The sequence below is a fragment of the Poecilia latipinna genome, unplaced genomic scaffold (genome assembly GCF_001443285.1).
Source record: "Poecilia latipinna isolate Pla-1442-1.1 unplaced genomic scaffold, P_latipinna-1.0 Scaffold4387, whole genome shotgun sequence".
In the NCBI taxonomy this organism is placed as follows: Eukaryota; Metazoa; Chordata; class Actinopteri; order Cyprinodontiformes; family Poeciliidae; genus Poecilia; species Poecilia latipinna.
In genome coordinates, this window is record NW_015117003.1 from 1 (window position 1) to 13,418 (window position 13,418).

General features: G+C 39.1%; 1 protein-coding gene across 1 annotated transcript; it reads right to left on the reverse strand.

Annotated features, from left to right (window-relative positions):
* Positions 1-4,192: 4,192 nt before the first annotated feature.
* Positions 4,193-9,866, reverse strand: LOC106942567 (prostaglandin E2 receptor EP4 subtype-like). Its single transcript, XM_015025884.1, has 2 exons — positions 8,624-9,866; positions 4,193-5,019 (listed from the first exon to the last, which is right to left on the reverse strand). Exons 1-2 carry the CDS (start codon positions 9,416-9,418, stop codon positions 4,576-4,578), a joined length of 1,239 nt encoding a protein of 412 aa, XP_014881370.1. The 5' UTR covers positions 9,419-9,866; the 3' UTR covers positions 4,193-4,575.
* Positions 9,867-13,418: the final 3,552 nt, after the last annotated feature.

Here is a 13,418-nt window from a genome sequence, read left to right on the forward strand (position 1 = left end):
AGCAGCAGCAGCAGCGGCGGCGGCGGCGGCGGCAGCAGCGGCAGCAGCAGCCGGTGGCCTCTGCTGTTTATCAATGAGCTGACAGTGAACATGCTGTTTTCAAAGGTCCTCGCTGATGCAGAGCAGCTTCCCAGCTTTGAAACAACACAGATGTTGGATTTTCACCGCCTCAAGCCCAAGAACATGATGTACTCTCTGGACTTTTTCTATATTGTTAAGCCTATTGTTCTTTGTTGGTGTTTTTATGGAAATCTTTGGGAAGATCTGACTGAGCTTTGACCAATGCACCAAACTTTCATTTGATTAAGGGGGGCTGAACACAAATCCAAACCCACATTTTAATTTTTAATTTTTTGCAAAATATCTGAAAACAAGCCATATGATGATCACGCCCTGGTTTATTTTGATCTTTTACTTAAAACTCTATGAAGACACTCTTAGTTTTGTGGTTGCAGCAGGCTGAATGTGGAAGACATTAAAGAGAAACCAAGAATTATTCAATGATACTGCAAAATACAAAGCATGTCTGGCATAAGTCTGACTAAAATCAGTGGGAATTTTCACATCAAATTCCAAGTTTTATGTTTGATAATTAATAAATGTTAAGGGTTTTGCAGAAACTGAAGGGTAAACATAACCTACGTGCTCAGGGACTTCCACCACAATGTCCTGATATTGTAAGTTCCCCTTTCAGTGTTTGAATATATTATTAAATAATGTTCCCAGAGTTTGGAGGACAGGCTGACCCGGCCTTTCCTTTAGCCACTGAATTGCTTGTTTAAGATGATCTGCAGTGAATTGGAAGCTTAGGAAGTGTTTATTGTTTGAAAAGAGAGGCTCTCGCTGCCAGTTCTTCTTCCTCAGAACCGGGTTTCTTTCCATTAGAGGCTCTGTGTTTGCTTTGTTTCTCTGAGAGTCCACCATGAGCTCCCTTCAACGCATTCCTGAGATAAAGTAAATTACATTTTCTATGAATTTTGAGGTTATTTAATTTAGCTGCGTAGAGTAATAAGAGGATTTCGCCACATCTGCAAAGAACAAAAACTTTATGCTCATAATGCATCTTCAATTTCCTCTTTATAGCGACGACATACAGTATGCCTGTGGTTCACAGGCCATGTTTTAATGAAACAACATTGCCAGTAAATTACAGCTGCATCATTAAATGTACAAATATCCATCAGTTGCCGCACAGACGTTTTGAGTTATCAACACTCAGTTGTGTTTGCAAAAAAACAGTAATCACCTTACAATTTCACAAACAATTAAAGCAGTAAAAAAAATAAAAAATAAAGTGAATAAATTAACAGTTTGAAATAAATAAAAACAAATCTTGCTGAACAAGACACTTTCATGTCAGACTCCAATCAAATTGTAGTGGTTTTGCATAAAAGGAAGCAAAAAAAAAAAACAAAACAAAAAAAACAAGAAGTGTGAGGATGCAGTTTTATCGCTAAGCAACCATTTGAGGCAATATAACAGAGTCACAAAGCTAATAATACTTTATTTTAGCAGCAGTTTAAAAAGTAACATGGCAGCAGAAGGTGTCAAATTACATAGGAGGAAATTAAAGCAGAATTTTGATTGTGAATTAGGGAATAATTTTCAGCAGTCAGTATTTTACTGCAGCAGAGAGCAGCTTAAACATCCTCAGCTTGGAGAAAGAGAAGTTCTGACTGAGCAGCTGAGATAGCAGATTTTGAGAGAGGAACCAGTTCAATTACTGCCACAGTCACACTGCTGTCTTTTTACACATTGTTTTCTGCTTAAAGTTGCTTCTGCTGCGATAGCGGCACTGTTCCTTCACTCATGTTTGAGAAATCCTTACATCTTACATTGGGGGGTGACTGAAGCAACAATTAGCAAACACCTGTTGGAACCGCACATCTGCTGAGCTCATGATACAAACTGCGTCTCAGTCCAAAGCTGCTCAGAGCGGCAGTAAACAGCAGAGTGGGAAGGCAGCGTTGTGATGAGGGGCTGGAAGCAGAGGGCCGGAAAGAGCAGCAGCTTCTTAAAGAGAAGCGGGGCAATTTCACGGGGTCAAATTGTCAAGTCACATTTCTTGTAAGTCATGTTTGACACAACTGAAGGTAACATAGTTACTTGATTGTGCTATTAAATGGCAGAACAAGCCAGGTAAATACATAACACCAACCTGCTAAAGAAATAAACTCCTTCATCTGTCCTGACACAGTAGAACATTGTAAATATGGCACCTTCCATCAAAATTAACTCAAGGTTTATATAGAATGAAACAGTAATACAGCAGCATAAAAAACACTTTGAACTCAAAGGGCTTACAACCGTTTCAATAAAATAGTAGTTAATTTTATTTTGGTTATGCCTTTGAATCTAAAAACCCCCCTGACTGAATATTCGGGGTATAAAATGCTATATAAATAATTCAAGATGGCATTCCAGCAGCACAAAACTGGTGATTTTTGGTTTTTATGTGAGTGACCTAAAAATGCCCTTTATATCCTCACAAATTTTCTCACAACAGAGATTTTCACAGCACATTGTGTTATGACAATAAAGGAGTTGAATGAAAGCTACGAGACTTCAGATAAGATCCCCAACCTAAAAATCATGTAATGCAAGAAGATTCTGTGTTATTTTGAGATTAGAGTTGTTTAGAAGACGACCAGCTTTTACAACTGGTCACCCTCAGATCAGAAGTTACTTTCACTTTTCCGTGAGAACATTTCTGTTTCTCCAGAGTGAAACAGTGCTGAGTGCTCTCTGTAGGTAAGATGTTTACTACTGACAAAAGCTCAGCTGAATTGCCCCTTACAGAAGCCAAACCAAGCAAAGTGTTTTGAAACTCAGAAATAAAAAGAAAAGAAAAAAAAAACAGCAGGAAGAATATTTAAGAAACTGCTCTGAGGATGATGTAGTGGAAACATGACGCTTTTGAATTACGAATTGCAGAATAAAGATATTGTTTTGCATTGAACTGACTGCAATGTTTACATATTTTACTGTTTTTCCATAGCATAGTATGCACATTTATTTGTACCAAAAGGTTGTTTTTTTCCCCGCTTTTAATAATTTGCTATGGAAGAAATGCTTGAGCAGATATTCTTATTTTTTCCCCAATTTAAAAACTACACATACCAGAATAAAAAAACATATATATTCATTTTGCCGTACTGTATAAATTTTAATAACTATAACAACAGACCTTTTAATTTTGAGTCGTGGATAAACAAATGGTGCTCCAAACAGCTTGAACAGCACACAAATACCTGTCTGGGTTGATAATCTCTCTACTTTCTTCTAGAGAATTGTTTCACTGCTCTTACCTCCTTGACACCAGTTGTTTGTATTAGTTTCTATCTGACAGCTCAGTAATCCACATTATTGAACAGATCTCCACTGACTTCACCAAAACTCTGTAGTCTGGGAAATATTTGTTTTGAAGATTACGATTGCATGTTTGTGTGGCAGAGAAACAAAGAGCATGTGTTCGTTGCAATACATCACTGTGGTGTACATTTGTCGCGGAGCTAACACAAGAAGAAATCCTTTCAAAGCATCAGCAGAGTTTGTTTTAGAGATGAGTCTGTCCATGGCAGCACATACCAATGATTAATCCCAGGAATTGCACACACTGCTGTTTTTTTATATACTGTAATGATCTTATATCTTGTGACTCACTTCTCCTGAATTACCGGCCTCATTGACTTTGCAGAACACGGTTCGTGCAGTGAGTGCACACAGTCGCTGCTACGCACGCTACCGTCACTGTCCTGCACTGACGGCTGCAGAAAATCCCCCGCAGAATCTCAATCTGACTTCACTGAGGTAGCTGAATGCTCACGATCACAGACATACAAGAGTAAACATCAAATAAGTGATTGTATGCTAATATCGCCGCCCACGTTGTGAGGGGCATTTTCGTAGAGACACAAAAGAAATGTACAAGCCAGTTTAGCTTTGAATACCATTGCTATTACGTAATATTAACTGTAATGATAATAAAAATAGCAGTAACAGTAATAATGGTGATGCTAGTGGTATTGTTTTTTTTTTAAATATTGTTTTTTTTTGTTTGTCAGATGTTTTTTTGACAAACAGCATCAAATGGTTTTGCATCCAGCCCTCAAGCTAAGTTAATAAAATCACTTAAGGGTCTAAGATATTTTCAGAGCTAATTTAAATCATTTTAGGCACACTACATTTCAACTCTAGTTCGATGTGCAGACATTGTTTATTTTCAGCATCAGAGCTCAACAACATCAGTGCCAATAAAAACTTGTTTAATGCAAATTGCAGTGCTTCTTTCACTGGAAAAAGGCCGTTTCCAAGCAGACCTAGTGCTGTTTTCCAATGAGAACTTGCCACCAGCGTCTATGTTCACGATAACAGAGCTTTCTCTCCGCATGTGCATGCGTCACAAAATATCAGTTCAGCATTCATTTTCATGTTTCCACTTTTTCTTTTTTTTCTAAGAGAAATGTACATCTTCTCCTATGGAGAAATAACTGACATTCTGCCTCAGCAAAGAAATACGAGAAGTCAGCATTCCTTATTCAGAAAGAAGTTGAATGCTTTTCTCCCCCACTGTGATCAGTGATCTTCTGTGCAGGTGACCACTGTTAAATCTGTGAATGTGCTTGTTTCTTTGCTCTGATTCTGTGAGTCACTCGGTCCGGTTATCTGTAGCTGGCTTTCAGTAGCTGGCTTGATGTCCTCCGACACGTAGGAGAAATCCTGAGAGTCACGCCTGATGAACTGTGGGCCTTCGGAACCCAGAGAGGGACTGCTGGAGGAGGCGTGTTGGTGAACGTCCGACAGGGGAACTGTGACTGACCTTCTTCTTATTCCTGTTTTGGCAAATGTATACTTGATTTTCTCAATAACTTTACGTAAAACAGTTTTACGCAGAAGGATGTAGATCCAGGGGTCCAGGATAGGGTTGAAGGAGGCGAAGCGAATTGCCTGTATGTCTGGGCTTTTTGCAACATTTAGCTCAACTGGAGGCTTATAAAGCTGGTTTAGGAACACCTGAACCTGCAACAGAGAAACATTGGTTGGTAAGATACACTGAAGTTGTACAGACGTGCTTGCATCTGGTCTACCTTGTTCACATCCTCTAAACCTTTTCAAAGTTTGTCACGTGACAATCACTTCAATGCATTTTATTAGGCTCTTATGAGCAACAAAGTGAAGCACATTACTGGGAAGTGGAAGAAAAATTATACGTGATTTGTACTTTTTAAAAAAAAATACTTATTTTACTTTACATCATTAGAGGAATCTGAAGTTTTGAGAGTAGGGCAAGGGTCAACCTTCCAGCAGGACTCCATAAATATACAGCGAGTGCCTTTACAAATTATTCACCCTTTAGCTCTTATGAAGATCTAGAACAATAGTTGAGCCATTTGCCTTCTGAGTATGCGAGCCTGTTTTAACACATGGAATCAGAGCTAAGAGTTTGTCTTTACTTCAGGTTTAATTACTTCATTACAAGAAAAGTTGACTCCATCCAGTCGGACTGAGTTTGGGTTGTTTGGGCGAAAAGTTAAGTCTCTAGAAAATGTCAAAGACATACACCAAACTACCAGCAGCTGTAGTTGCTGTGGAGGACAGTGTGTTCAGAAGAGAGAGAGAGAAAAATACAAATAAATTGAGAACCATGCATTATATACCTTGTGCAGTCCTCTATAATACACATGCATGTCAGAATCCTAAGTTACAGTTTCTCCTTTTGTTGTCTTTGTCATTCTTGTTTTGACTAGATCAGCATTGTTAGTGTTTTACTTTAGATCAATTTTAATTATTTTAGCTAGACTATGTTTATTATTTATTTCTTGTGTTTAGTTATTGGTAGACGGTAAATTTACCATTTAACATTTGTTGTTATTCCTTGTAATGGTTTTTTTTTGAGAAACAATTGTAAAGTTTCCTTTTCCTGGATTTACTGTTCATGACTTTTTGCAGGATATGTGATTAACAACCCAGTAATGAACACCCTACCGTGAATTAATGGGAAAAACCTAACAGTTATTGTACATACCATGCATTTATTGTTATTCTGCATTCAGGTCAGATTTAGAATATTTATTTCTAAGTCACAAATTTGTGTCGGATTTAAACAGATTATTATTTCAAAAGGAGATTTTTTTTTATTGCCATATAGTTCAATACATAAGAAGTAAATCTTCTCTTACGGACAGTGTAGAAAAAGTCATGAATCTCTACTGAATAGCCCATGAAACCTATACAGAATATTGACTTTTAATAACAATAACAATAACAATGTCAGTGATCAATAACAATAGATAACACACCTGATAGCATATTCAATATATAGAATATTCACTAAACTGATCCAGAACCGCACAGCATTCTGGGAGATGTAGGCAGAGGAAAGGCTTTAGCTGCTCAACCTCTGACAGAGAAGCATCAACTGACTCTCTCACGCTTTGGTTACCTGGCAACAACATGTTGAGTAACTTGTGCAGCGTCATTTTACGGTTTCATCACCATGGCTCATAACTGCTTAAAATAATAATAATAATAATAATAATAATAATAATAATAATAATAATAATAATAATAATAATAATAATAATAATAATAATAAATGGCATGGTGGAGGGAAAACTGTGGGCAGAACAGGAACGATCATATTTAAAATAAAAAAAGTAATCAATAATTATTTATATCGACTGATATGAAATGCTTATATTGTGACAAGTTTTTCAACCATATCATCCGATTTTGAATCATTTTACCAGATTAAGGTTCTTCCTGGAACAGTATTCTTTTCAAAATTAAAAAAACTCAAAATGCACTGTTCCAAATTATCATGCACAGCAGATTTTCTAAACATTTTATGGATTACAAAGAACTGCAAACAGTCATTATTTCAATGCGCAGCATTAAGTGGTTACATGTACTAAAATCAAAAGCTATTTCAATGTAAAGCATCTTAACAGACCGAGTTACTATAGGACCCCTTCTTTGATATCACCTGCACAGTTCTTGCATCCATTGAACTTGTGAGTTTGTGGATAGTTTCTGCTTGAATGTCTTTGCAGGATGTCAGAAAACCTTCCCAGAGCTGCTGTTTTGATATGAACTGCATCCCACCCTCAGTTTGAGGAAACTCCAGAGATTCTCAATCGGGTGGAGGTCAGAAGAGGATGGTGACCACACTGTGAGTTTCTCCCCTTTTATGCCCATAGCAGCCAATGGCACAGAGGTATTCCTTTCAGCATGAGATGGTGCATTGTCATGCATGAAGATGATTTTGCTACTGAAGGTACGGCTCTTCTTTTTGAACCATGAAAGAAAGTGATCAGTCAGAAAGCCCATATACTTTGCTGAGGTCATTTTCACACCGGGACCCTAAAGGGGCCGACGAGCTCTCTCCCCATGATTCCGGCCCACAGCATGACTCCACCACCTCCTTGCTGACGTCACAGTCGTGTTGGGATGCGGTGGCCATCCACCACCAATCCACTACTGCGTCCATCTGGACCATCGAGGGTTGCACAGCAATCATCAGTGAACAAGTCTGTTTGAAAATTAATCTTTATGTACGGCTGGGCCCACTGTGACCGTTTCTGCTTGTGAACACTGGTTAGGGGTGGCCGAATAGTAGGTTCAAGTCAAAAGGATTGGAGACAGCTTTTTATTTCTCTTTCTCACTGTTTGCGTTTTAACTCTTTCTCACATGCTGTTTTTATTTTAATTATGTAAAGCACTTTGAAATGCCTTGCTGCTGAAATGTGCTACACAAATAAAATTTGATTGATTGATTGATTCATGCACTGCAAGGATCTGGAGGATCCTCCACCTTGAGGTTCCAGCAGCTTCAAATAAATGTTTGCTGCTTTGTAAGGGCATCTTAGCAGCTGCTCTCTTAATCCAATTAATTGTCTAACAGAAACCTTCCTCATTATTCCTTTATCTGCACAAACCCATCTTTGTTCTGAATCAGCCACAAATCTCTTCACAGTACGATAACGCTTCAGTTTCCGTTAAATATCTAATGTTTTCATACCTTGTCATATGGCACTACACTATCTGATGATTTTCGTCAGCAGAGAGAACCTTTCTCTTTCCAATATCGCTTGAAACCATGATTTGCATGATTTTGTAAATTATGATAATTTAATGCAAAGTTGGCACTTTTAATGGACTTTCAATGCAACTTTTAGAGCAACTTCGCATTAAAAGTGTCATTATTTACGGAATGAAACTTCATGACAACTGTCATAAACATTCATAAAGACTTCTTCATGTTCATGACAGGTGTTATGTTTATGACAGTGTCATGTCAGTCTTACGCACACCGCTTCAAATAAAGTGTTACCGGTATTTCTTATCTTCAGTTTATGATAGTTTATCTTTCCTGCCCTGTAAATGGCACTTTACAAACTTCAATTTGAACAGGCATTTTTAAAAATATTGTTCAAAAGCGGGAGTCGTCTACAAATAACAAGTGCGTCCAAATAACGTCAGTGGTTACCCAAAAGCTAGGCAAATGAACAGAAACACAATATTCACAAATGTAGTCGGACTTCAGCAACTTTTCCCGATACAATCATTTGAAATGGCAGTGCGTAATGGGTGCGCATGGATGACAAGCAGCTTGAATACTTACTATAAGTGGGATGGAGCAGATGAGCACCACCACCGTTGTGGCTACGAGCACAAGGACCATCTGAATCTCTGTGTCGGCCAGACGTTCGAAGCGGATCGATTTCTTCCGCGAGTCCATGCTGCGCCCGGTGTCGGTTCCCTGCGACATCCTGCGCAAGAAGTTCTTGTGCATCCGGAGCAGAACCACGCACAACAGCACGTTAAAGACTACAGTGGCGAAGATGAGAAAAATGCTGACGCCGGCGTACAGGTAAGAGTAGACGGCATGGGTGGTATGGTTGGTTCGCCAATCCAAGAAGCACCAGGTTTGTGGGTGCTGAATCGCCACCTGCCCGAAGCCGAAGGCGGGTAAAGCGCTGAAGAGCGCGTTGGAGATGTAGATGGCCACCAGGGTCTGTCCGGCATGCTTCTGGTTCACATGGTTGTTGTAGACGTAGGGATAGTTTACCGCGATGTATCTGTCCACAGACATGGCAAAGATGATGCTGAGCCCCGCCAGGGAGAAGAAGAGCATGATGAAGCCCATGTACTGGCACAGCGGGTCCCCTCCGGGCCACTGGCCCTGCGCGTAAGTGGATATGGTGACTGGACTGGCCAGCAGTGTGCCCACGAGGTCCGTCACCGCCAGGCCATATACGAGCGTGTAAAACGTTGTCTCCCTTTTCTCTTTGCGAGTTCTACACAAAACTGAGATGGCGATGACATTCCCGACCACCCCGAATATAAACATAAGAATCGGGACGGTCGGAGGTATGCCTCTCATTGGCGGAATAATCGTCGTCGTTGGATTATTCATCGTCGTGTCCACATGGGCTTCAGCGGGAGGGCAGAACTTCTCTTGAGGCCAGTACTTCCAGTACTTCCAGTCCGAAACACGAAACTTATTTGCTCTTGAAGACGGCGCGAAAAGACTCGTCCCAAACACCAGCTGGTCGCACCTTATCTGAAAACTTTCCACTCCGTGCAGAGCATCCTCTCCCTGCTGCTGCCACCGACGGTCCACATGGGATTTCTAAAGAAATAAAATAAAAAAAATCCTCAGCAAACTAGTCCATGCAGGCGGTTTTCAGTCAGCAGGGACACACGGAGGTACATGTGTTAAAGAGACACCAGAGGGTTCATTGAAATAAAGTTCTGCCTTCCAGCTTCCCGAGGAGTCCAGTCCCTCCCCTTCATTCAGTGAAACAGTTTGCTCTACAACCGACAAGCGTCAGATGGACGTTAAGTGAACGTTGGCTGTACGTCCAGTTGAAACTCTATTGCATTTGTTGAACGGACGTTAAACGACCGTTAGGTGAACGTCCACCCAACGCCCGGTGAACGTTGTCTGCGGACATTCAGCGAAAGGTGGCGCTGAATGTTTTTGCTCGGACGCAAAATGTGTTTAATTTTGAAGTCCAGCAAACTTTGTCCTTTAACGAACATTCACCGGACTGTGTTGATGTCACTCAGGACTACCGAGGCAAAAGCAGTGATCAAAAATGCTTTATTCTACTACGTAAGAGTAAAACTTCTATTAGAAAAATGTAAGTAGTATAGAGCAATAATTGAATGAAATTGGATTAAAAATAAAAATGGTAATAAAAATAAACATAAAAAATAAAATCAAGGAAGACTTTAGCATTTTAAATCAACTGATTAGAAAAATACAATTATAGGATCAGAGACGTAAAGGACCCAAAACGAGGAGCAATATCCATCCATCCATCCATCCTTCCATCCATCCATCCATCCATCCAATTTTTTACACCCTTGTCCCTAGAGAGGTCTGGGGTGGGGATATAATTTGACATAAGTAGTATCAATCCAAGGAAAAAAGTGAAAAAAGGCCAGACAGACTAAAAGTACAAGGTTACGTGGAAAGTTTTTTATTTGGAAATATATCAATTCTAAAAATCTAAAAATCTCAATATGATAAATTACACCTCATACAAAAACCTTTATATATATTTTTTTTTTTTCAAGCTAAAACCACAGTCAATATATGTTACTGTCTCAGCAGATAGAAGCTAAAATCAGAACAACAAATCGGTGGTCTTGGGAGATTTCTTCCGGATCTTTTTTCCACGTCCTCTCTCTGAATCTGAACAGATCTGAGTTCACCTGGATCAAAGAAAGATACAATAAAAAAAAAAAAAAACTGCATGAATTTATTCAACTAAGTCACGTTTTGTGCATAAATACTTCATTGTCGTGTCTTTCAGTCTGAGACGGAGGGGCAAACTGTCGACAGTGTTTTCATGATGAATGCTTATCTTAACAACTAACTTCTAGACATTCTCCTTCACTGAACAACAGTTTCTCCACAAATTCAGCTAAAAATGAAGAACTTGTCAGATGCAAAACCTTTATTAAAACAGTGGCTGTTCAATCTTATTCTGATCTCTTCACCACATTTCATGCAAACACCTTTTAAGCCTGTCTGGCACCCTACTGATTATTCCTCAGAGCTGCGTTTGTCACAGTATGTTTCTCTAAAAGGACATTGAGAACTCTGTAACAGGACATTAAATCTCAGTTAGCAGCAGGAAAAATAAACACAGTGTTCTTCAGAAAGACAGTAATGAGCTGGTGTCCCTGACATGATAATTAGCATATTCGAAATGATTGTCACGGTTTGATTTGGACACTTGAATTTGAACTCTAGAAAGTACAAATTCATCCAACAGTAGCAATTAATTAGTTAATCAGAAATAAGAGAAAAAGACATTGTTTTTCTTATATAGCTGAACTGGTACATTTTAAAAATGAGCAATCAAACAATGTGCATGCAGATGGAAGCAAGAAATGGTTGAAATCAGATATTAATACACTATGTGCAAATAGATACTTAACCAATTTTGTCTCACAAATCTTTCCTATTTTAAGTCAGACTAGTTTTTCTAGCTGCTAATTGACCAAAATTATGAGACATTCATTTTAAATGAATTTCTGTTAATCCAAACATGTTTCCTCAATTATTTTGTGAATTTACATTTTAAATTGGTGAACTTGGGTCAGATGCTAGTGGGTTCCTTCCACAATCTTCTCATACTGGTTTGCAGGGATTTTGACCCATTCCTCCAGGCAAAAGTTGGATGAACACCAGAGGAGGTTTTATATAGGCCACCTTAATAAGACGCACCTTTTCAGCTCTGCCCACGTGTTTTTTTCTGGGATAAATATCAACGGCTTGTGAAAGCAGCTCCAAAACACTAATTTGGTGGGATAAGGTCCATGGAAGATCCACTTGTTTCCAAACTTCAAGTTCCTGGCTGATGTCTCGAAGTGCTGCTTCATTATTTTCACATCAAGTTCATTCGTTATGATGTAATTTCCTTTGTAAAGTACACTACTCTCTGCAACAGCAAAAACACCACCACAACATGATGTTTCCACCACCTTGTTTCACAATTCGGATGGCTTGGAAGATTCACCCTATTGCCTCCAGTGGCAACGATGGTCCCTGGGGACAAACATTTCAGCAGGTCTCCAAAAATTAAGGACTTGAGGAGATTTGCAAACTGTAATCCGGCTTTTTATGTTGCTTTTCTAGTAATGGCTCCCTATCAGCACAACTTCCGATGTTGTTGCGTTAGTGGCTTTTGGATTTTGTTGACCATTGTGGGCCGTAATTTGTCATTTACTTGCTTTAACTTATAAAGTAGTACTATGAGCTGTTCTCGCTAAAGTCAGATTATATTAAACTTTAGAGCTGCAACCATGCTGCTGCACCGGCAGCAGATCTGTTAAGCTATGTTAAAAAAATTCACAATCCACCTCTACAGACCGAGACTCCCCATTGGTTGTGACAGAACATGTTCAATTTCCAGGAACCGAGGAGCTTGACTCCAGATGCCTGACGTCATCCCACTATGCTGACCTTGCTCCCATTAAAATCACACCTTCTTGTTTTCTTTGTTGTCACTTTCAGACATGAACACAGAACCAGGGGAAACCCTCATGGGCATTTCCAAGCCTTGAAAAAGGATTTTTTTCCCCCACCTTGCAGAGTGTAATTCATAGCCGATTGTGTATAACTGGCCTTAACATGCAATGCTGCATAAGACTGTGCGCCTGTCATATAGAGGAATATTTTCTCCTGCTGTTTGTTGCTGTATGTGTAGGTCAAACCTCAGACCTTACAGAATGTACTGTGAGTAGATTTGAGAGATTAGACTTTCATATGAATGTGCATTTCCAGGATTTGTTTGTTGAAGTCAGATAACCTGCAGAGTTTATTTTCTACTGGAAATCAAAGTAATGACCACAAGCTTGTCTAAAAGAATCAATTTTCCTGCATACTTATTGTAGAAAAACACAATCGTACATGAGAGTGGGCCTTTTTAAAAAAAATATAATTTAGCTTGTTTTCTTGTAGAACTTTGTGCTCTAAAGAAAACAAAGGAAAAAATACCTTCCAAACTCACAATTTGTAGTACTGCTTTTATTCATCAGCCAAACAATTACAACAATGTGTTGTGGAAATGATTTGTTGGACGCATGTATTTCTGTGCTCTAAATAACATGGAAAATATCACATACTTTATTCTTGTTTTGGATTTCTTCTTGTTATTTATGACAAAACAATAGCAACCAACGTAGGAGGAAAAACTACATAAGGTCAGGTGTTTGAGGCAATAAGTGAAGTTTCTCTATTTTTCAGATAAAAATGTCTTTCACTTTTTACCAACCTATAAAGGTTTGCACAATGCTCTTTAAAAAAATGCTACATGAGGAGAAACAAAACCTCTCTAGACATGCGCAGACACATTTCCAGCCCTTAGGAGGTAAAGGAAACTGTCTCCATTCCAAGT